Source organism: Cenococcum geophilum (assembly GCF_001692895.1).
Source record: "Cenococcum geophilum 1.58 unplaced genomic scaffold K441scaffold_49, whole genome shotgun sequence".
Lineage (NCBI taxonomy): Eukaryota > Fungi > Ascomycota > Dothideomycetes > Gloniales > Gloniaceae > Cenococcum > Cenococcum geophilum.
In genome coordinates, this window is record NW_027137607.1 from 1,138,632 (window position 1) to 1,157,817 (window position 19,186).

At 44.2% G+C, this 19,186-nt stretch overlaps 5 protein-coding genes across 5 annotated transcripts; 3 read left to right on the top strand and 2 right to left on the bottom strand.

The window, feature by feature from the left end:
* Positions 1-5,698: 5,698 nt before the first annotated feature.
* Positions 5,699-6,946, top strand: K441DRAFT_707925 (uncharacterized protein; the record flags this gene model as incomplete). The annotated part of the gene is made up of 5 exons (XM_067653747.1): positions 5,699-5,714; positions 5,890-5,955; positions 6,004-6,225; positions 6,275-6,403; positions 6,440-6,946. The coding sequence occupies 5 exons, from the start codon at positions 5,699-5,701 to the stop codon at positions 6,934-6,936; spliced, it is 930 nt and encodes a 309-aa protein (XP_067499709.1). The 3' UTR covers positions 6,937-6,946.
* A 349-nt stretch (positions 6,947-7,295) lies between these two features.
* On the top strand, positions 7,296-10,264 carry K441DRAFT_643790 (vacuolar protein-like protein sorting vps16). The gene is made up of 7 exons (XM_067646736.1): positions 7,296-7,470; positions 7,522-7,628; positions 7,678-7,806; positions 7,863-8,356; positions 8,406-8,500; positions 8,547-9,805; positions 9,868-10,264. Exons 1-7 carry the CDS (start codon positions 7,323-7,325, stop codon positions 10,117-10,119), a joined length of 2,484 nt encoding a protein of 827 aa, XP_067499710.1. The 5' UTR covers positions 7,296-7,322; the 3' UTR covers positions 10,120-10,264.
* On the bottom strand, positions 10,095-12,307 carry K441DRAFT_643794 (kinesin-domain-containing protein). The gene is made up of 3 exons (XM_067646737.1): positions 12,189-12,307; positions 11,548-12,131; positions 10,095-11,471 (listed from the first exon to the last, which is right to left on the bottom strand). The coding sequence occupies exons 1-3, from the start codon at positions 12,262-12,264 to the stop codon at positions 10,404-10,406; spliced, it is 1,728 nt and encodes a 575-aa protein (XP_067499711.1). The 5' UTR covers positions 12,265-12,307; the 3' UTR covers positions 10,095-10,403.
* Positions 12,308-12,577: 270 nt separating this feature from the next.
* Positions 12,578-16,879, top strand: K441DRAFT_618423 (uncharacterized protein; the record flags this gene model as incomplete). The annotated part of the gene is made up of 3 exons (XM_067645834.1): positions 12,578-12,903; positions 13,188-14,767; positions 14,828-16,879. Exons 1-3 carry the CDS (start codon positions 12,726-12,728, stop codon positions 16,877-16,879), a joined length of 3,810 nt encoding a protein of 1,269 aa, XP_067499712.1. The 5' UTR covers positions 12,578-12,725.
* A 425-nt stretch (positions 16,880-17,304) lies between these two features.
* K441DRAFT_580490 (translation elongation factor Tu) lies at positions 17,305-18,917 on the bottom strand (the record flags this gene model as incomplete). Its single annotated transcript, XM_067644380.1, has 6 exons — positions 17,305-17,344; positions 17,408-17,558; positions 17,611-18,290; positions 18,341-18,603; positions 18,658-18,686; positions 18,746-18,917. The coding sequence occupies 6 exons, from the start codon at positions 18,915-18,917 to the stop codon at positions 17,305-17,307; spliced, it is 1,335 nt and encodes a 444-aa protein (XP_067499713.1).
* Between the last annotated feature and the right edge of the window lie 269 nt (positions 18,918-19,186).

The following is a 19,186-nucleotide window of genomic DNA, read 5'->3' on the forward strand; positions in this document are numbered from 1 at the left end:
TNNNTNNNNTTTTAGCTAATNCNTNNTTTGCTTTTTNTCTTTAATATACTATAGACACGTATTCTCTAGGCATTCCTACTACTATTATCCGTCTAAGTATTCTTCTGTAAGGAATCTTTCTAGTTAAAGTATTAAATCTCCTTCCTCTTAAACTTCTACTAGATGCTATCTATGTATATATTTGGCATTCCTATACTATTACTTATCCGTTATTTAGTACATCCTTATAGGGTATTTTTAATTCTTTTCTTTTAGATTCTTGTATATCTCGTATATATTGTCCATATACGCAATCTATAATAACGTATAGTATACTAGGTACTTTAGGTCAACTCTTAGCTCGTCTTTATCCTTAAGTTTAAACCTCTATTATGCTAATCTAAACGTTATAACTTTATTTATAGGTACTAAGATACGTCTTTCACTTCTCTAGTCCTCTAAACGCTCCTCTAGATCCTTTAACGTTATAATTAAGGCTCCCTTAATATAAGTTATAGCCTTTTCTATAATTAGGTAACGTACTTTATAAGCGAGTCGCGTATATAAGGGAGTCGCGCACTGCAAACCCCACCAAAATCGCGATTTTTTGACCCTAGTAAAATCAACCAATTCTTAATAATAATTAATGCAAATTTAATAGCGGCCTATTAATGTAATAACTAACTTATATTGGAAGTATTGGAAATCTTATATAAGCGGAAGTAGGTTAAATAAGAAAGTGGGGGCGGAATTACCTCACTTTTTCTATTTAACCTACTTCCGCTTATATAAGATTTCTAATACTTCTAATATAAGTTAGTTATTACATTAATAGGCCGCTATTAAATTTGCATTAATTATTATTAAGAATTGGTTGATTTTACTAGGGTCAAAAAATCGCGATTTTGGTGGGGTTTTGCAGTGCGCGACTCCCTTATATACGCGACTCGCTTATAAAGTACGTTAGTCCTAAATAACTTTTTTATCTAACTATATATAGAAATCTTCCTACTTATTGTTATGCCTCTACCTATACTACTTTTAGTACAGCTACTGGAGTGTATACGGCTTATCTATAAGAAAGTATCTTCTTATTGCTGCGTCGTAATAGCCTTTAGTATGTCGTTCCTTAAACCTAGTTAGGATTCCTAGATCCTCTTCGTTTTCTAGTTTAGTAAGCCACTTAGCTCTTAGTATGCCTGCCCTAGGCCTATTAGTAATTCTTCGTACTAGCGCTCTATCCCTTATACGTCCTAATATGCTAGATCTCTTATCTAGTTTCTGTTCTTGCTATACGATAATTCTTCGTCTACATTCTTCTATAGTTTCCTTTAATTTTTGTCTTGCTAATAGATCCTTAAAGTCTTCTTACTTCTTAATCTTAGTATTAACTCTTTAATCTTTAGTCTAAACACTGTGTTCTATTAGTAAGTCTTCTAGGTTTATATATCTGTCTCCTAGTCTAGTTGCTGTTTATATTATAGATTCTCTAATCTATAAAGAAGCTCCTTACTTCTTGCCTATGGGTGTCCTAATTTATACTTTAAATTCTTAGTCCCTTAGATCTTCTAATCCTAAGCTTACTTTTAACCTAAGCTTAGCTCTAGCCTTAGTCTATCTAGGCTTACTTAGTATTCTTATCTTATCTTAAGAGTTTTAAATCTTACTTATCTTGTCTTAAGAATCTTATACCTATAGGAACTTCTATCCTAAGCTTATTTATATATCTCTAAACTAAGCTACTACTCTACTTTATCGGTTTTTGTCTATTATAGGTCCTTAAGCTTACCTTATCTTATTTTAAGAATCTTAGTTATCTCTTATCTCGTCTTAAGAATCTTAAGCCTTTAGCCTTTTGCCTTTATCGAGTGCCGAAGTAATTCGCTATCCTACTTCTCTTACGTCTTGCGAAGCGATAGACATCGTGTTTAGTAGGGTCTTAATCCCTACTAATATTCCCTATTTTGTAGTAGAATTATCCTTTGCTTTTATTATAATATCTCTAATAGCTATATATTCCTAGTAAACCGCTCTTATTACCTTATCGTCACGGAATATTTCGCCTACGTTAAACTTATTGTCCTTAATATCTAATCTGCAAACTAGTTCGTTAGTACCTTTATATCCTATAGGTGCTGGCTCCTATAGCTAGTAGCTTATACTATACTTAGCGTCTTTATAAATTCGGTATACGTTATTATAATAAAATGTAAAACTTTTAATTAAACACTCTTTTATTCCTTATAGCATATTATTATCCCTCTATACATATATATCGTCTACTATTAGTCTAGTTCCCTTTATTATATAGTATCTCTAGCCATCTTTATAATCCCTTATAAAGTAACCTTGTTTCCCGCAATTTATATAAGCTCCCTCTCTAAACTATTGCTTTTGCTATAGAGTCTGCCTAAACGTCTTCTACTACTAAGATCCTTAGTTTAGCCTCTACTTCTTAGACCTTTAATTACTTAATCCTTATCCTCTAGGTTTCTATAGTTTCTTACTCTATCTCTTATAGGCTTCTTTAGTACCACTTAGGTCTATTAGCTCTACGCCATATTATAGTTTCTAACTTAGCTTTAGTTATTATGTGCTTTACGCCTTATATAACTATAGAACTCTATCCTAACCTCTCTTAGCCTATTCCCTTTAGTAGATCTAATTATTAATCTTAATCGCCTAATCTATTAGTTCCTTTAGGGTATCTGTATCTTTTATTAGGATAATTACGTCCTAGACTTTAGCCTTAAGTCCCTATTTATACTATACTATAAGCGCCCTATTATTCCACTCTACTTATATCGCTAACGTCTAGAACTGCGTTATATACTTAATTGCTAAGGTTTATTATATAATGTTTTAGAGTTTCCTTTCCGCCGTAGTCGTCGCCTTTAGGTCTCTAAATATTTGTGTAAGTTGCTCTATAAATCTATTTTAGCTTAAGAACATAAACCGTACCTCTTAGTTCGTTATTGTTATTCTATTTGCCTAGATTTCTATAAGGTAAGGCTTAAACTACTTAAATGCTCTTCCTAATAGAAACAATCCTATATATACTATTTAATCCATAGGTATTACCAGCTTAGCTCCCTCTTGCGTGACCTTAAAATGCATTTATATAAGGAATCCTTTAAGCTTTAATCTTTCTCCTAAGTACCTTTTGATTAATAGTAATTTAACCTTTACTACGCCTATCCCATTAATCCTATTTTCTAGCATTACATTATTCTCTGTTAACTAGTTAACTATCTCTTATAACTTTCCAACTGTTATAGGTTGCTGTAAGTTAGTGTCTGCTATACTAGTGTCGTTACCTAACCTTAATGTAGTTGCTGCCGTTAATGGCGTTATAGTGGCTGCTTTTAGTGGCATATTGTCCGACTTTTTGTATTAATACTATAACTAAGTAGTAATTGTGTAACGGAACCTTATAGTAAGAACTACGGTAGGTCCTGTTATTGGGCTAGGTGTATAGGAAATGCAAGTATAAAAGTTAACATAATATAATAACAACTGGTAGAGTGGTTGCCTAACAGATTAACTTTAATTATATTCTAAGAATTACTACAAGGAAGGAACTATCTAGGTAGGGACTAAGGGTCCTTAAATACACAACCGTACTCTTATGAAATCCTTCTTATACGTGATGTACGTCTTATACGTAAGGTACGTAAGTTCCTCTTATTCCTCTTGTTTAATACGTAGCACATTATATAACCTCGGCTACTATTCCTCGTCACATGGTTCTATCGGCTCCATCCTAAACCGTGCCTAAATTAACCAACTAGCTTCTTCCGTCTCTTCTCCAAGTAGTCGTAACATCGTACTTAAAGCGTCCGTAACAATTAAGGGAGGCTAATAAGGGCGGTAGAAAGGTTGCCTTTAGCAGCTAATTTAGGTAAGCGATAACTTATTAATATAGAAGTTAAACTTACTAATCCAGTAAGCAACAACGCCAACGTAATTGCGCTTATTTCCTCCCGTCCAAAGGTCGCTACTAATATTAACCTTACTAATACTCTCCCTTAGAAGGCCTTCGATTGTAAGCTATTGCTTAGGTAGAGCTTTAAGCACCTATTCGCTAATAATGCTAGCTAAGGTAGCAGCTAAATAAGGTGCAGTAAGTAGCTTTTTAAGCCGTAAGCTACATGCCTGCCAAAAGGTTATATTATTAACAATAATCCAATCTATATAGTTCTAATTATATTTCTCGCTATTAAATGGTGTTTAAGAGTTCGCTGCTTTAGATTTAGTAGTAGACTTTAAAGTTGCGGTAATAGCAACTTTAAAAGGGCTGCCTGGTAGAGACGTTGATAATTTAACGTTTTCGCTGTCTCGTATAATAATAATATTATGCCATTTTCTTATATGCCTTACTACTCCAGTAGTACTTTTTAATAGATACACGCCCTCCTAGTATTGTTTAGAGGTATAGTAGAGCTTATAAACCTACTAGCGCCTACCCTCTTTATTCTCAATATCTGCACCATGCCTATAGATTAGTGAGGGTGTAAAACTAGTATTAACGTGCCGCTTGTGCCTGGCTTAATAGTAAGGTTCTTTTAATAGGTTTAAATTATGGCGAAGCTCGTCCTACTTAATTATAAAGATATAAGAAGCTATAGCGTTGCCTAATCGTGTATTTAATAGAGTTGGTTAAGGTAGAGTAGGTATTTTAGGCACCTTACTACCCTACAATTTAGGCGCGTTGTTAATTAGAATAGGGGAATTACGCGTTAACGGTGTTAAATTTAATAATAATAAAGACGGTAAGGGTAAGGGCGAGGTTTTAGGCCTTCATTTGGCTCGTTAGAAGGGGTTAAGAGGCATAGTATTAAAGGTAGTTAAGGTAATAGAGGTTAGAAGATAATTAAGAAAACTCTATGGGGATAGGCGTAAGCAAATATAACTAATAAAACGCGTTCTAGTGGTAGACTACGCTAAACCTATTAATCTTGGCATATTTAATTGCTGCATTCCCAAGCGATCTAATTAGATTAATACTGCACACCTCATTTAAAATCGTACACCTTAATACCAAAAGTCTATCACGAACCACCCCTCCGTTAGTGAGATTTTATATCAATCAATTGCAGGCGCTTGATGAGAATTCCTGGTTGCGATTGATTGCTTATTAATCAATCAATCGCAGGCGCGCTCGTCAAGCGGCTTGCCTGTCGAACACACTGTACGTACATTTATTGGTGCAGTCAGATGAAGTGTGTTCTCAGAGAAGCTCCGTATCATCCTAGAGTTTTTTCCGTGCCAGAATATGTGGCCCGAACGGAACTCTATTGAAATCGGAGTTAAGACGATCAAAGCAAACGAGGACGACTCGTTCCGGAATGAGGCAGAGCACTTCTAATTATTGTTAGAAGTACACATGACAGTTACATGAAATGAACCTCCGGCAATTGCCGCACTACTGTACTATATATTGTAGATTTACTCTAAGGATGCATTCCAGTGCATCCTGTGGTGTCGAACTGAGAATGACGTACTTATCACTGTTTTTGATACCTAGTACCCTATGTCTCATTACCCCGCTATTTACCATCATATGTCTCATCGAATGTCTAATTACCTGTTTCCACTACCGAATGACGACTACGTCGTCATTCTATTTATCACCTATCTGGTGTATATATAGAGGTCTTAGAGCCACATTCAATACTACACACGAGTCCTCATTTTCGGACCTTATTTTCAGGTCAACATGTGGTCATCACATGGTTCATATTGATGGATGATTTATGTGAAATTCCACTGCCTGAACCTTGCTTTGTCCGCATTAACTTGTCCAAACGGCCCTGCTTTGCCAGGACTCTCTCTTACATTTACATTTCGAGTGGCTACTCTATATGAAGAGCAAAATCTTCATTACCTGAAATGTGGCTTCATTACAAGCTGTTCGCTCATCCAACTCTCTGATTTCCACTACCCTGCTACCAGGTCTTGTGGCTGTCTTTGTTGGTACGAGCGGAATTGGCGAAACAGCACTGAAATAATTTGCAAGGCAAGTTGTTCGTCCTGTCTGCTATATTGTTAGTCGCTCTCGAGAAGCCGCCGAGAAAATCATTGCTGAATGCAAGACATCCAATCCTGATGGCCAATATATTTTCATTAAAGGGGTTATTAGCTTGATGAGTGGGGTGGACAGAGCGTGCGAAAAGATTACGAGCAAAGAGAGTGTCATTAATCTCTTGTTTTTGACGCCGATGGTCCCTGACTTCAATCGCAGTGGTATGTGTATCACTGGTTGAAAATCTTTAAATTTTAATCCCATATCTAGTAACCGCCGAGGACCTTCACCTCGTCACCGCATTGGGATATTATGCACGTATGCTCTTCGCTCTCCGTCTGCTGCCACCGCTTACCCGTACAAAATCGCTTTCCCGCGTTTTTGACATTGCTGCGGGTGGTCTTGAAGGCAAGATAGATCTGACAGATTTCTAAGCCCTGAACCTTTCGTTGCTATCACTCCGTGGCCATCTTGCAACGCTAACTAAGTTTGGTCTTGAAAGTCTGGCTATACGGGCCCCCAGTGTTAGCTTCATTCAGACCTTTCCCGGCATTGTTGTAACACCTTTTTTTGATACCTTTGCCGGCGATATCAGAGCTGCCATGAGGAGTTGGTCATGGCTTGCTAGCAGGTGGATCGCAGTACCTATAGAGGAGAGTTGGGAGAGGAATCTGTTTCTTCCGACAAGTGCGCGGTATCCTCCAGCGGCTAGAGCTGATGCTTCAGGTGTTCGGTTGGTTGACGGAATGACAGTGGCTCGAGGGATACATGGAAAGGCTGGTAGCAGTGTCTGCTCGCTTGGTTGGGGCGGAGAGAGCACGCCGGAGAAGATGGAGAAGCTGCTAACGAAATATCGGGATGAAGGCATGGTGGACAAGGTTTGGGAGGATCTAGGAAGTGTGTTTAAAAGGACTACTGGGAGCAGACAGTAACTAGTGCGGATTAATTTCTCTCTTAGTGTTTTCTTCCAATATTTATGGCTATGGTAATACTATAAAGCTCTTTATTCGCGGCTGGCAACTTGTACAGCTGGTCTACACTCCCTAGGGATTCTAATTAGCTCAAGGAACCTGAGAGCAAATCAATTGATGCTGTTTGCGAGGTTCGAGGACATGCAGGCTCAATAAAATTACTCGCTTATCTCTCATTTTGGAGATAGGTATGGAAGGAAATATTAAAGGAGCAGTCGAGGGATGAGGGCGGCAGGAATTAAATTACGTCTGAAGCTTGAGCTCGGACCATCGCTTAATTGAAGTCCCTAAGCTTCATTGCAACATCACAGGCCCGACTCCTCAGAGGTCGCGGCCATGATAATCGAATGGTGACCATGTCGAAACCCACGGCCAACTGGGAGAAAGTGGGCGACCGCTTCTACCGGAAGGTACAGCTCTATACCGCTGTCTTCGATCAGGATCTGGAGCTGGAGAACTACGTTGTAGTTGGAGCACCATACAGCGGCGCTGTGGGTAGGCTTCAATCCTAGGTTGAGCACCGTGTCTGGACGCTGACAAAACTAGCCATATACCGGGATGAAGGGAAACTTCATTCATACCGAGGCACACAGGCGGCGAAATCAAGCATCGATATCTATAGCTGCGCCGGGAAATTGATTCGGCGCATCAATGTATGCATCTCGGTTTCCGGAACAATGTCGTTGGAGCTGACTTTCATAGTGGGATAAAGGGTCTATAAAGGGTCTGGGGTGGTCTGAAGATGAAAAGCTTCTAGTAGTGACAGAGGACGGAACGGTTCGGTGCTACTTCGACCTCCAAGGCGACTTCGTTCCATTTACCTTAGGCCATGTCAGTACCTGCAGATGCTCTCATACATACGTACATACGTATTGATTATCATCTAGGGTGCGGAAGAGTATGGTGTTCAGTCTTGCAGATTCTGGTCCTCCGGTTTTGTTGCTTTGCTAGGTAACAATCATCTAATCTCAGTAAGCCGATATGACGAGCCACGACCGAAACTGCTCGCAATACCTCCAACGGATCCTGTCGTATCATGGTCCATCATTCCCCCGGCGTACTCTTTATCGAGATCAGTAGAAGTAATACTTGCAATTGGGAAGACGGTATACGTTGTCGATGCTACGGACGCAGAAGATCGCGAGCTACCGGCAGGCCCTTTCAGGCATATTAGCGTCTCTCCCAAGGGCGAATTCCTGGCATTCTATACAGAGGACGGTAAAGTGTGGGTAGTCAGTGGTGATTGGACGGAGAAGCTCTCTGAGTATGACTCTCGGGCGAAAACAGTACCCAAGGATATGCAATGGTGTGGGAGCAATGCTGTAGCGTTGGCATGGGAAGACGAAGTTCATCTTATTGGGCCTAAAGGCGCCGCAACGAAGTAAGTCCTGAAGCTTGTAGGAAGATAAGCAAGACTTATTGATTGTTAGATTCTATTACGACGCCTGGGTACACCTTATCGCAGATATGGATGGCATAAGACTGCTCACCAACGACGTTTGTGAATACATACAGAAAGTCCCGGGTAGGTTTAATTCTTTGTACAGAACGATTCTTCTAACACTGGTTAGACGTGACCGAAGAGGTTTTCAGGCTGGGATCGACCTCCCCTGCTCCTGTATTATTAGAAGCTGCAGAGCAACTAGAGAGGAAGTCTCCAAAAGCAGATGATCTCATACAGCTAATCCGCCCAAATCTTGCCGAAGCTGTAGATATATGCGTCAAAGCGGCTGGCCATGAGTTTAATATCCACTGGCAGAAACAACTGCTGAAAGCTGCCTCTTTTGGCAAGTCTGTTCTAGATCTTTACAACAGCGACGATTTTGTCGACATGTGTGAGACGTTGCGCGTTTTGAATGCAGTTCGCTTTTATGAGATAGGACTTCCTTTATCTTACGATCAATTTAAACGCCTTAGCCCTGATAAACTCATCGAAAGGCTCATTAATCGCCATGAATATCTACTCGCTCTCCGAATATCTGACTACCTCCGTTTGCCAACGGACAAGATATATGTCCGCTGGGCAAGCCAAAAGGTTCGGGTATCCACCGAAGACGAGGAAAGCATCTGTCGCCTAATTGTCCAGAAGCTTCACGGCAAGCAGGGTGTTTCTTTTGAGGAGATCGCCCGCTCGGCTTACGATGAAGGTCGAGCGCGACTCGCAACTGAACTACTTAACTATGAGCCTCAGGCTGGTAAACAAGTACCGCTCCTTCTAGGAATGAAAGAGGATACGATAGCACTCGACAAAGCCATCGAGAGTGGAGACACTGACCTCATATTCCATGTTCTTTTGCATCTACGGAAGAAACTCCCATTAGCTAGCTTCTTCCGCACTATAAACAGCCGCCCCGTGGCAACTGCGCTCGTCGAGTCCACGGCACTTCATCAAGATCGAGAACTGCTCAAAGACTTGTACTACCAAGATGATCGTCGGCTCGATGGATCCAACCTTTTGCTTTCGGAGGCTTTAAATCAACATGATACTCCTTCACGTATTGACAAGCTCAAACTCGCCGCAAAATTATTACAAGATTCTCGGGACCACACCTTCCAGCTCAAAGCAATCGAGGAGACGCAGCGCCTGCTGAAAATGCAAGACGCCTTTGAAAAGGACCTTGGGCCCGGTTTCACCGGCCTCTCAATCAATGAAACGATGTTCAAGCTCATCAAACTGGGCAACATGAAGCGGGCGCAAAAAGTTCAATCTGAGTTCAAGGTGACAGAAAAGACATACTGGTGGATTCGACTAAGGGCTCTAGTGGTAAAGAGGGATTGGAATGAGTTGGAGGAGATCGCAAAAACAAGGAAGAGTCCGATCGGGTGGGAGGTACGTTTTGCTCCATATTGCTTGCCCTCCTCACTCAACACACTGACCTTTTCTTCATGTAGCCCTTTTTCAACGAGATATTATCGGCTGGTAACACACGACTGGCATCGAACTTCATCCCAAAATGTACTACGCTCCCAGTCTCAGACCGCATTGAGATGTGGGTCAAGTGCGGCTTGGTTGTGAAAGCTGGAGAAGAAGCTCTTAGGGCCAAAGACCGAAATAGCCTGGAAGTGCTCAAGAGCAAGGCTACGGGAAGTGCAGTTCACGAACTGGATAGGATGATTGGACAACTGCCGCCATCACGCAGATAGGATGAGATATTTGAATACCATGTACAATTTCATGTTACCGTACGAATACTACTATACTGATTCGAAGAGTACCAAGTGTCTCGCTTTTGCAGATACCTCAACTGGAGGACCTGCGTCGATATAATTATAAAGTTCGCTCATTTGCACAATCCAGGCAAAGATCACGAATCCAACGCTAACGTTTCATGCAGTCATCACGCTATAATAACCAAATCCTTGCATTCAACCAAACTCGCGCCAAGAACCCATTTCCGATCCATCCCTTGCCCAAGACTGTACAAACTTCAGTTGATGTAGACTTCTGACAAAGCCTCTCTGGGACCAAAGCGGGAGTAATCGTCTCCGACCTTTCTCCTGAACAGTCCTAAGTCCTTTAAGAACTCATTCGCTTGCGCATGCAGCTCTTTCGCTAAGTCATCGTCATCGTAGCCTGAATCTTCTTCATCAGTGAGATCGCCATCATCAAGAACTACGTTCTCTTTCTCATCACCCTCTCGACCCTTCTCGACCGCATCCTTCTCATCACCAAATTCTGAACCCTCCATATCTCTAGGCGGCGGAATGATAATGGGATTCTTCAGCTCTCCCAACGCGAGGGCTAAATGGCGTCTTAGCGCCTCGATTTCACCCCTCAGGGCTGCATTGACAGGTCTAAGCTCCTCGACCTCGTTGGTCAGGGCGCGGATCTTGCACTCGCTGACCTGGCGTGTCTCCACCATCAGCCGCTGCATCTTGGCAACCTGCTTCTGGTAGTCTTCCAGCTCCGTTGCCTCTTCGCGCTTGCGCAGCGATGCGGCATTAACGCTGACCTGTAGCGATCGGATCTGCTCTGCCATTTCGAGGATTTGCGCGTCACGTTGCGCTGAGGACAGACAATCTTGATTGACGCTGGCGCGCGTACGGATGCGCTTAGCTTGGTCGGCATAGCGGAGCGTGGAGAGCGTTTCGTCGTAGTCGGACGGGCTGATGCACGCCACCATCGCTGTCTTGGAGTTGCCGCCGAGTGAGTCCTTCAGCAGCCAGGTGAGCACCGAGTCGCGGTACGGCACAACATCTTTGATCCGGCGGTGGCCTTTGCCAGGGGCACGACGTGGATCGGCGAGCGCGGCAATAACGCGGCCTAGTGTTGTGAGGGACTTGTTGATCTGTCCACCCTCCTTCAGACGTTGGCCTGTGGCTTCTGTGGATTTAGCACGTTCTGAACCAGCAAGATCGACGAGCCGCATGCGGGCACAACGCTCGATTGTTTCGTCCGAGAGGAGGGAGTGTTGGATTTGCTTGAGTTGGATGGTGAAGACAGCGTGTGAGCGCGATGAGGTGTCATTCATTTTAGTAGAGGCTGTTGTGCGAGTCTAATACCGCACCGACAGATTAGTATATGACTCGTTACAGATTTGTACTGAAACTGTAGTGAATCCTGTTTCTCACTTGATCACCCATTTTCATGAGTCGCTCTACATCGGCATAGCTCTTTACCTCCGCTTCGGTCAAGCCCTGGACGTAAACCCCGTCGGTCTGCGATTCGCGAATCTTTAGATACATAGGTGGAGTGATGCGGGGCACAAGCAGATCACGGACGTGCTCATTGTACACCTCGAAGTAGGAGACGTGGACGTGATAATTGGTGTTTGGGGAGGGATCCTGCTGGATTCGCTCAAATAGCTCTTCGCAAGTTCGCGGAATCAAGCCAGGCTGTTCCGGTGTGCCCATCATTGTATAACTCTTTCCAGAGCCTGTTTGGCCATATGCAAATATGCAGGTATGGTAGCCATCGAAGTTGTGATCGAGAAACTCCTCACCAAAAGATCTGTAAACATCTTCTTGATGCGCATAATGGGGATCTGCCTCGTCATGCGACCAGAATGATTTGTCGAAGGTAAATTCCTTGTCCTCGTAGGCTCTGCGAGTACTGGAACGACCAGTGTCAGGGTCGAAGTCGTTGGGAGCCAGAAGAGTTGTTGTTTGTGTTCCAGGATCCATGCGGACAAGACATTTCGCTCCACGTTCTCGCTCTAGTCTGGATTAGATATTGCAGTTGTGAATTGACATTATGTTCGTGGCCGTCTTACCTCTCTTGACGAAACCTCTTACTCGCACGACAACTTTGACATTGCCAGCGTCATCCGCCGCGTGCGAGGGAGCCATCCAAGTAGCCGGCTCTGAGGCTCGCAGCGAGGGCGCGGATGCAGAGGATTCGAAGGACGAAGTGAGACTGCGATAAAGTCTAGGATCCAAGGCCATGTCTTCGAGAATTTGGAAAGCGTGGTGGAGGGCTTCTCTTGACTTGTGTCCGCGAAGAGAGTGCATGGACGAAGAAGCGAGAGCTCGTTGACTCGCGGTAATTCCCAAAGCGGTAAAATGTAAACACGGATCTTTTCGAGGACTAGGCGAATGGCGGCGCGACGTCAGAGTGCCAAGACTCCCCACTGAGAAAACCTTCAACAACAAATCCTGGCAGCGAATGAGGCTGCGCATCACAATGGAGACGTGTTATGCATCTGTTTGTAAGATGTTGCCGTAGATATGTTTTTTCACCGCAGGTATTGTCCTAGCGATCCTGTCTGTTAGAACATACATTCCTATGTCCCTGAAACAACATATCAGCCATGGCATCCTTACCTGAGGGACTTCTTGCAGAGTTATTCTTAGCTCGCATTCCAGCCGCAGAGCAACAAGAAACCATCAGAGATATCATTCAAAAACTGCAGCCTCCGCCTGGAAGGAGTCTCAATATTGTCGCTACACGAGTGGCTGTCGAACTTTTGCGAGCCTCTCCCGACGTAAGTTTCTTTCGTTCAATACCTTTTCATTATATTTACTCTTGTTAGAAAGGTGTTGGCAAATATTCAGGGATAATGGTAGATCAAGGCGTTTTCGTTGATAGCAAGTACTCATCTCATGAGCGAAGCGTTTAAAGCGTAGAGGTACATAGTTTCCTTAGTTTTACGTTCTAACCCCTTGAGTTTTACCTTTTCGTCGGCAATATAACTTTATAAGTACACTTTATTTAGCTGTTAGGCTCCATTGACATTCAGGCAGCTACTGATATGATTTCCGCATACTGACAGAATATCAGGATGGAAGCGCGGATAAGCTGAGCGCCCTCGTAATCAATGAAATAGATACTGGGAATGGAGACCTTATAAACCTGCGCGAAGTTGTCGAACTTTGCCTCGGTGACTCTCAATTGAGAGTTAAAATCTTTCTTCATATCGAAAGTACCCTAATAAACACAATTAGCCTCCTCCGAGTGTCTGAAGAGTTCGGGTTCGGCGTCCGGACAGATGAATTCCTGACCAAATACCTATCTCCGGATATTTTCCAGACTAGCGAACGTCCATCATCCGAACAAATTGCTTCTCCTATAGCTATTGCCTTGCGCTGTGTCGTGTTCCTCAAGGTCCACTTCTGGACAATTGCAGAGGGTACGAGAACTCTTTCCGTGAAAACCTTTACCGGTCTGCTCGCTTTGCTTGGTAGTAATTCCAAGCTAGCTGTTGCTTCTCGAGATGCTCTATCCGCACTCCTCCCTTTATTACAGACGGGCCGGCTTGCGTTTCACGGGACAGACCCTGAGAGTGTTATCAGATCGCAAATATGGGACAGAATATGCAATCTTCTTTCTCAGCCCTCTAATTCGGATTTTTCTGGGACTGCGTTCCGGCTCTGGTTCCGGTGGATTTATCAGACTGGGAGGTTTGGCCCATCTCAAGGCTACCTTCAAGATGATGAATACTGGAATTTAATTCAGGCGGGCCTTCTTTTCGGATACTCCGAACAGCGTAAACTATGCCTAAGTATCCTCAGAGCATCTTTACCCTTACTGGAAGAGAGCATCTTTACCGATCACATGTCCGTCATCTTCGAAGAACAAAAAGCTTATGAGATTCAATATGAGAAATACTGCACCTTATTCGAGACATTGGTACTTGATCGTTATCCAAATCAAGTCATGGCTTGCCGTGGAGATCTATTTAATATGATGTCCACGGGTTCTCTTATACACCATTCGTGGATGAGTACATTATTAACTGCAGCTCTTGGCTCCAAGATACAGGATGGCGTACGAAAAATAATTGGCTTTTGGTACATTGAATTTGTTTTTGAATCGCAAGTTCCCCTTGAAAACCAGCAAGAATTTCTGCTTAAAGGCTTTCTGCCTTGGGCAACCCAAGGTTTCCTTTTCGCTTCCACTATTGCAACATCTCGCAAAGTAAATACGTGTATTCACGGCAATAATCTAAGCAAAGTTATTCAAAACTTCATCAGACAGTGTTCAGATACTAAAAGAAGGTTCTTGATGAGAGAGATTTTCAATTTTATTCTGGAGAAAAACGGAAACATCTTCCCATACGCTATATTGTATATCCTAGAAGGCCTTCTGGAAGGGTTCAGAACCTGTGCGGCATTGGATTCACTTGATGCCGTCGACATAGATTTGGTCGTAAAGATCTCATCACAAACCGGTCTTCCTGAAGTCGCTCGGGACCTATGCACAACGTACTGCATCGCCTTCAGCAGAGAGACCTCCCAAGACGTGCGTGCATCCGTACATGCCTTCCACGCACTCGAAGAACGATACGACGGGCTCGCTAAAAAAGATATAGCGAGCTCGCTGCATCACCTGACTATATCGCCTACAGAGCCTGTATCAAATGCCAGAGGGACACAAATAGCCCACCGCGAGACATTATTGTTAACTCAAAAGACACATGAACCATCCCTCCAAATGGTCTCTAGCAAATTGCATGAGACTAAATACAAGTTACTTCAAGGCGATGGGCTGCTGCAAGCGTGCAGTGAAGTACTAAGATTACTGGATGCTAGCGATGGGGATAATCTCACTCCTCAGCTGCTCCATAATGTCTTGGGAGCTATATGGGATGAAGCAGATACTCAGGACTATCCGAGGGCCGTGGCCATGAAGCTACCTGAACTGTTCTTTCATCCAAAGTGCTTACAGAACTGCCTCAGCAATCCTGTAGACTCCTCTAATACAGTTTTGACGGAAGATCTATCATCCCTGATCGCAGAAGTTATGAGTAAGTTGCATCACCTTTCTGAAGGGCGATCCTACATCCTGTCGCCACTCGCAAGTTCAATACGGAAAATTTGTCTAGTTCTTCCGGAAGCAATCAACTTACTGCCTCTCGAAGACTTCTTAGTCCATTTCGCTGACCATCCGCCTTTGCCTAAACACGAATTTCTTCTTGAAGCGGCTGTTGCTGATAAGCTCGAGGTTGAATTACCTCTCCGGACGTATTCATCATACTATGGAAGGCGAGAGTGGTTTGGATATGCCTGCATTATGGATCTTTTAAACCGACTTCCTGATAGTAAACTTGGTGTTGGCAAAAATGTTTTAGATCGCTTACTGGAACCTTGGATCGCTCAGAAACCTCCTGTTCCGATAATTAACAAATGGAAAACCGTTCTGCAGCTTCAGATAATACTTATCCTATCCGAGCCGTGTATATTAAGGGGAAGTTCAACTGAAGTTGGTTATTACTTAAAGTCTTTTATGCATGTCCTAGCATTGGAACCTTGGCCTAGGCACCGATTTCTCCTTGAATGGGTTTTGGCTCGGCTCTATCTTCATAGTCCAGAACATCGTAACCAGCTACTCGATCTTTTAGCTGATAAGGGAGATCCTAACCCAAAGCTCGTTGCCTCACTTATGAAGATGGCAGTGACGGTTGCATGCTTTCCAGACACTCCCCGAGATTTCACCCTCCGCTTGATGACTCAACTCATTCCCCTATCCGCCAGCCCGAAGATTCAGGTTCGGCATGAAGCACATTGGTCCTTTCCGGCCGTCTGGGACAATGCAGTAGAGAGAGGCTGGATGGACCTGCTTGAGAATCCAGCATTTGCGTCTCTAAATGCTCATATTCGCGGCCTAGACAGATTCATCTCTCCTGATTCTGTCCATAGTAGCAGGTCGCTGAGGTTAGACCAGAGCAAGGATCACACATTGGCCAACTTATTTCAGGGAAACTACCTCCGCATTGATCCGCCGGAACACGAACTTATCAGTGTAGAGGATTTTGAGGAATTGTGGGCCGAAGATGCCAGTAGGAACTACATATCACCTCCATTACGAATTCCAATAGGGTCGCTCTCCCCAAAACATCTATCAATACCCTCCGGCAAGGCATCGGTATTAGAAACTCAATCCACGGACGATACATCCATTGCTTCAAAAGCTCAAGCTCAATCTTCCATACCTCTCCAAACCAAAAGCTCAACCTGGCAATCCTCCATACTCTCCGAATCACCCGACTCTCGGCACAGCACGCCGCTCATCCTCGTCGCCTCTCTAATCGACAACCCCTACAACCTCGGCGGCCTCTCGCGCTGCGCCGAAATCTTCGGCGTGCACTCCTTAACCCTACACTCCCTAGAGACGCTCAACCGCAGAGACTTCCTCTCCGTCGCTGTGACGTCGCACAAGCACCTCCCGATCCAAGCCGTAGCGCCCGAGACCCTCCCCGCTTTCTTAACCGAGCGGAAGAAGGAAGGGTATACAGTCGTGTGCGTGGAGCAGACCGACCAGAGCAAAGTGCTGGGCGAGGAGGGTACGAAGTTGCCGCAGAAAACAGTGCTAGTGCTCGGGAGTGAGAAGGAGGGCGTGCCGGGGCCGGTGCTGGCGGAGGCGGATATTTGTGTTGAGGTGAGGCAGGTCGGGGTTACGCGGAGCTTGAATGTACAGACGGCGGCGGCGATTGCGCTGTTTGAGTATCAGAGGCAGTGGTGCTAGTGAGAGGCCTATTAGGTACGGGATGGTAGGTTCAGTAGAGTGGTTTGAGGCGTTCAACGGATGCTTTGATTAAAAGTGGAAATTATACGGTCCGCGAGCTTTGTAGATAAAACGCAGTGAGAATCTATTTGGGGTCATCCAAAATATACATAAGTGGTGCACGCAGTAGTAGATTTATTAAGTTTTTTTTTTTTGGCTCTTCTTGAAGACTCAAGATGCGGCTCCCAAACGCCTTACATGTCTCTTAACTGCTCTAAATCTGCGCCTCGTAGGATACAATGGTGGGCACTGGGATGTAAATTGGAGGAGGGGAAATTTTCGCAAGTGTAATGTACAAGAAATATTAACCTAGACGTACACTCGCAATGGCGGAGAGCCGCCGAATCATCAATTACAAAGTATTCCTAGTCTTTTAAGGGATACGTTTATTCTATAACTCGCGTTACTAGGCCTGTGGCGACAGTTCTGATTGTTGGAAGTTAGACTTCTGATAGAATTGCGATATAGGAGAACTTTGATAGGACTTACCGGCCACCCTCACGGACGTTAAATCGTTGACTTGGTTCAAGAGCTATAGGGTGGTGCAGTTCGCAAACCATCTCTACATTATCACCGGGCATGACCATCTTTGAGTCAGCATCCTCAGTGCCCTCAGGCCATGTCAAAGCCGCAGCCTCATCTGTACGACTTTAGCTACATGCGACGCAACAGTATGTTAAATGAAGACTCACCAGCTGTTCGAATATAGACCTGAGGTCTGTAGTTGGTGTGGAAACCAGTGTGACGACCGCCTTCCTCCTTAGTAAGGACGTACATGGAAGCCAAGAACTTCTTGTGGGCTTTGACGGTTCCCGGAATAGCAACGATCATACCACGTCTAACATCCTCTCGCTTGACACCTCGGAGAAGCAGTCCGGAGTTGTCACCAGCTCTTGATTCATCGCAAGCCTTCTTGAATGTCTCGATGTCAGTAACCTTTGTCTTGATCGGAGCATCGCCCTTTCCGACAAGCTCGACTTCAGAGTCTTTCTTGAGGACGCCACGCTCAACGCGTCCAGATACGACGGTACCACGACCCGGAATTGAGAAGGCGTCCTCGACCGACATAAGGAAAGGCTTGTCGGTCTGGCGCTGAGGAGTTGGTATCCATTCGTCAACGGCCTTCAGGAGTTCATCGATCTTCTGTTCGCCAATGTCTGGCTGCCGTCCTTCTAGAGCACATAGCGCTGAACCCATAACAATGGGTGTATCATCACCCTCGAACCCATATGATGCCAGCAGCTCCCTCATCTCCATCTCTACCAACTCCAACATCTCCTTATCCTCAATTGCATCGACTTTGTTAACGAAGACGACGATCTTCTGGACACCGACCTGTCTGGCGAGGAGCAAATGCTCTCGTGTCTGAGGCCTTTCACATTGTCAGCCTGAGCATTTTACACTATTTTATCCAAGTCCTACATTTGACCGTCCGAAGCCGCCACCACAATAATGGCACCATCCATGTTCGCTGCACCAGTAATCATGTTCTTAATGTAATCAGCATGGCCAGGGCAGTCTACATGGGAATAATGGCGATTTTCTGTCTCGTACTCGATGTGCGCAGACGCGATGGTGATACCGCGCTTTCGTTCTTCAGGCGCCTTGTCAATGGAGCCATAATCTAGGAAGTTTGCGAAGCCCTTTTCAGACTGTCGCTTTGTGATAGCTGCAGTAAGTGTAGTCTAGGATAATTAGCACCCGAAGGTGAAATTGAAGACATTGCCGGGTTGTAATACCTTTCCGTGATCAACGTGCCCAATGGTACCTAGATGAAACCATAATCAGTACTATAAATATCTGAAGATGCTAAATATGGGTACTGACCGATGTTAACATGAGGCTTGTTGCGCTCGAAGACAGCAGCGTAGTTCCTTACAGCGCCGACATATCGACTCCCGCCCTGAATGCCGAGAGCTTGCTGGACAGGATTGATAGACTTTTGGTAGCGCAATGCAGTGCGACTCGTCCGCCATAAAGCACGAGTGAAGGTAGACATGATGAATAAAAGAAGACAAGAAGATAAGAAGGCGAAGGAAAGTAGAATGAATTGGGATGGTCGGAGTGCTTGGCCGGGGAGCTCTTGTGAGAAAGTCGCGAACGCATTTTCTTAGCGTGGAATTGGAAAAAATACATCACGTGAGCGCTGGTGCAGGGAGCTGGAGCTCAACTCCTATGAAATTTGAAGTGAATGCGGCGGCGGGTATCAGCGGGAAAACTTTCCCGTCCGTTTTGAACCAAACCTCCCAATCCTCACCCAACTAAGAT

What these genes read in the sequence shown, in the direction of transcription:
- K441DRAFT_643790 (XM_067646736.1), top strand. Translation starts at nt 7,323, where the DNA reads ATGGTGACCATGTCGAAACCCACGGCCAACTGGGAGAAAGTGGGCGAC. An exon ending in CCTAAAGGCGCCGCAACGAA is followed by an intron (nt 8,357 to 8,405) that starts GTAAGTCCTGAA and finishes ATTGATTGTTAG; the next exon opens with ATTCTATTACGACGCCTGGG. An exon ending in AGAGTCCGATCGGGTGGGAG is followed by an intron (nt 9,806 to 9,867) that starts GTACGTTTTGCT and finishes TTCTTCATGTAG; the next exon opens with CCCTTTTTCAACGAGATATT.
- K441DRAFT_643794 (XM_067646737.1), bottom strand. Translation starts at nt 12,264, where the DNA reads ATGGCTCCCTCGCACGCGGCGGATGACGCTGGCAATGTCAAAGTTGTC. An exon ending in AAGAGGTTTCGTCAAGAGAG is followed by an intron (nt 12,132 to 12,188) that starts GTAAGACGGCCA and finishes AATCCAGACTAG; the next exon opens with AGCGAGAACGTGGAGCGAAA. An exon ending in TCATGAAAATGGGTGATCAA is followed by an intron (nt 11,472 to 11,547) that starts GTGAGAAACAGG and finishes GTGCGGTATTAG; the next exon opens with ACTCGCACAACAGCCTCTAC.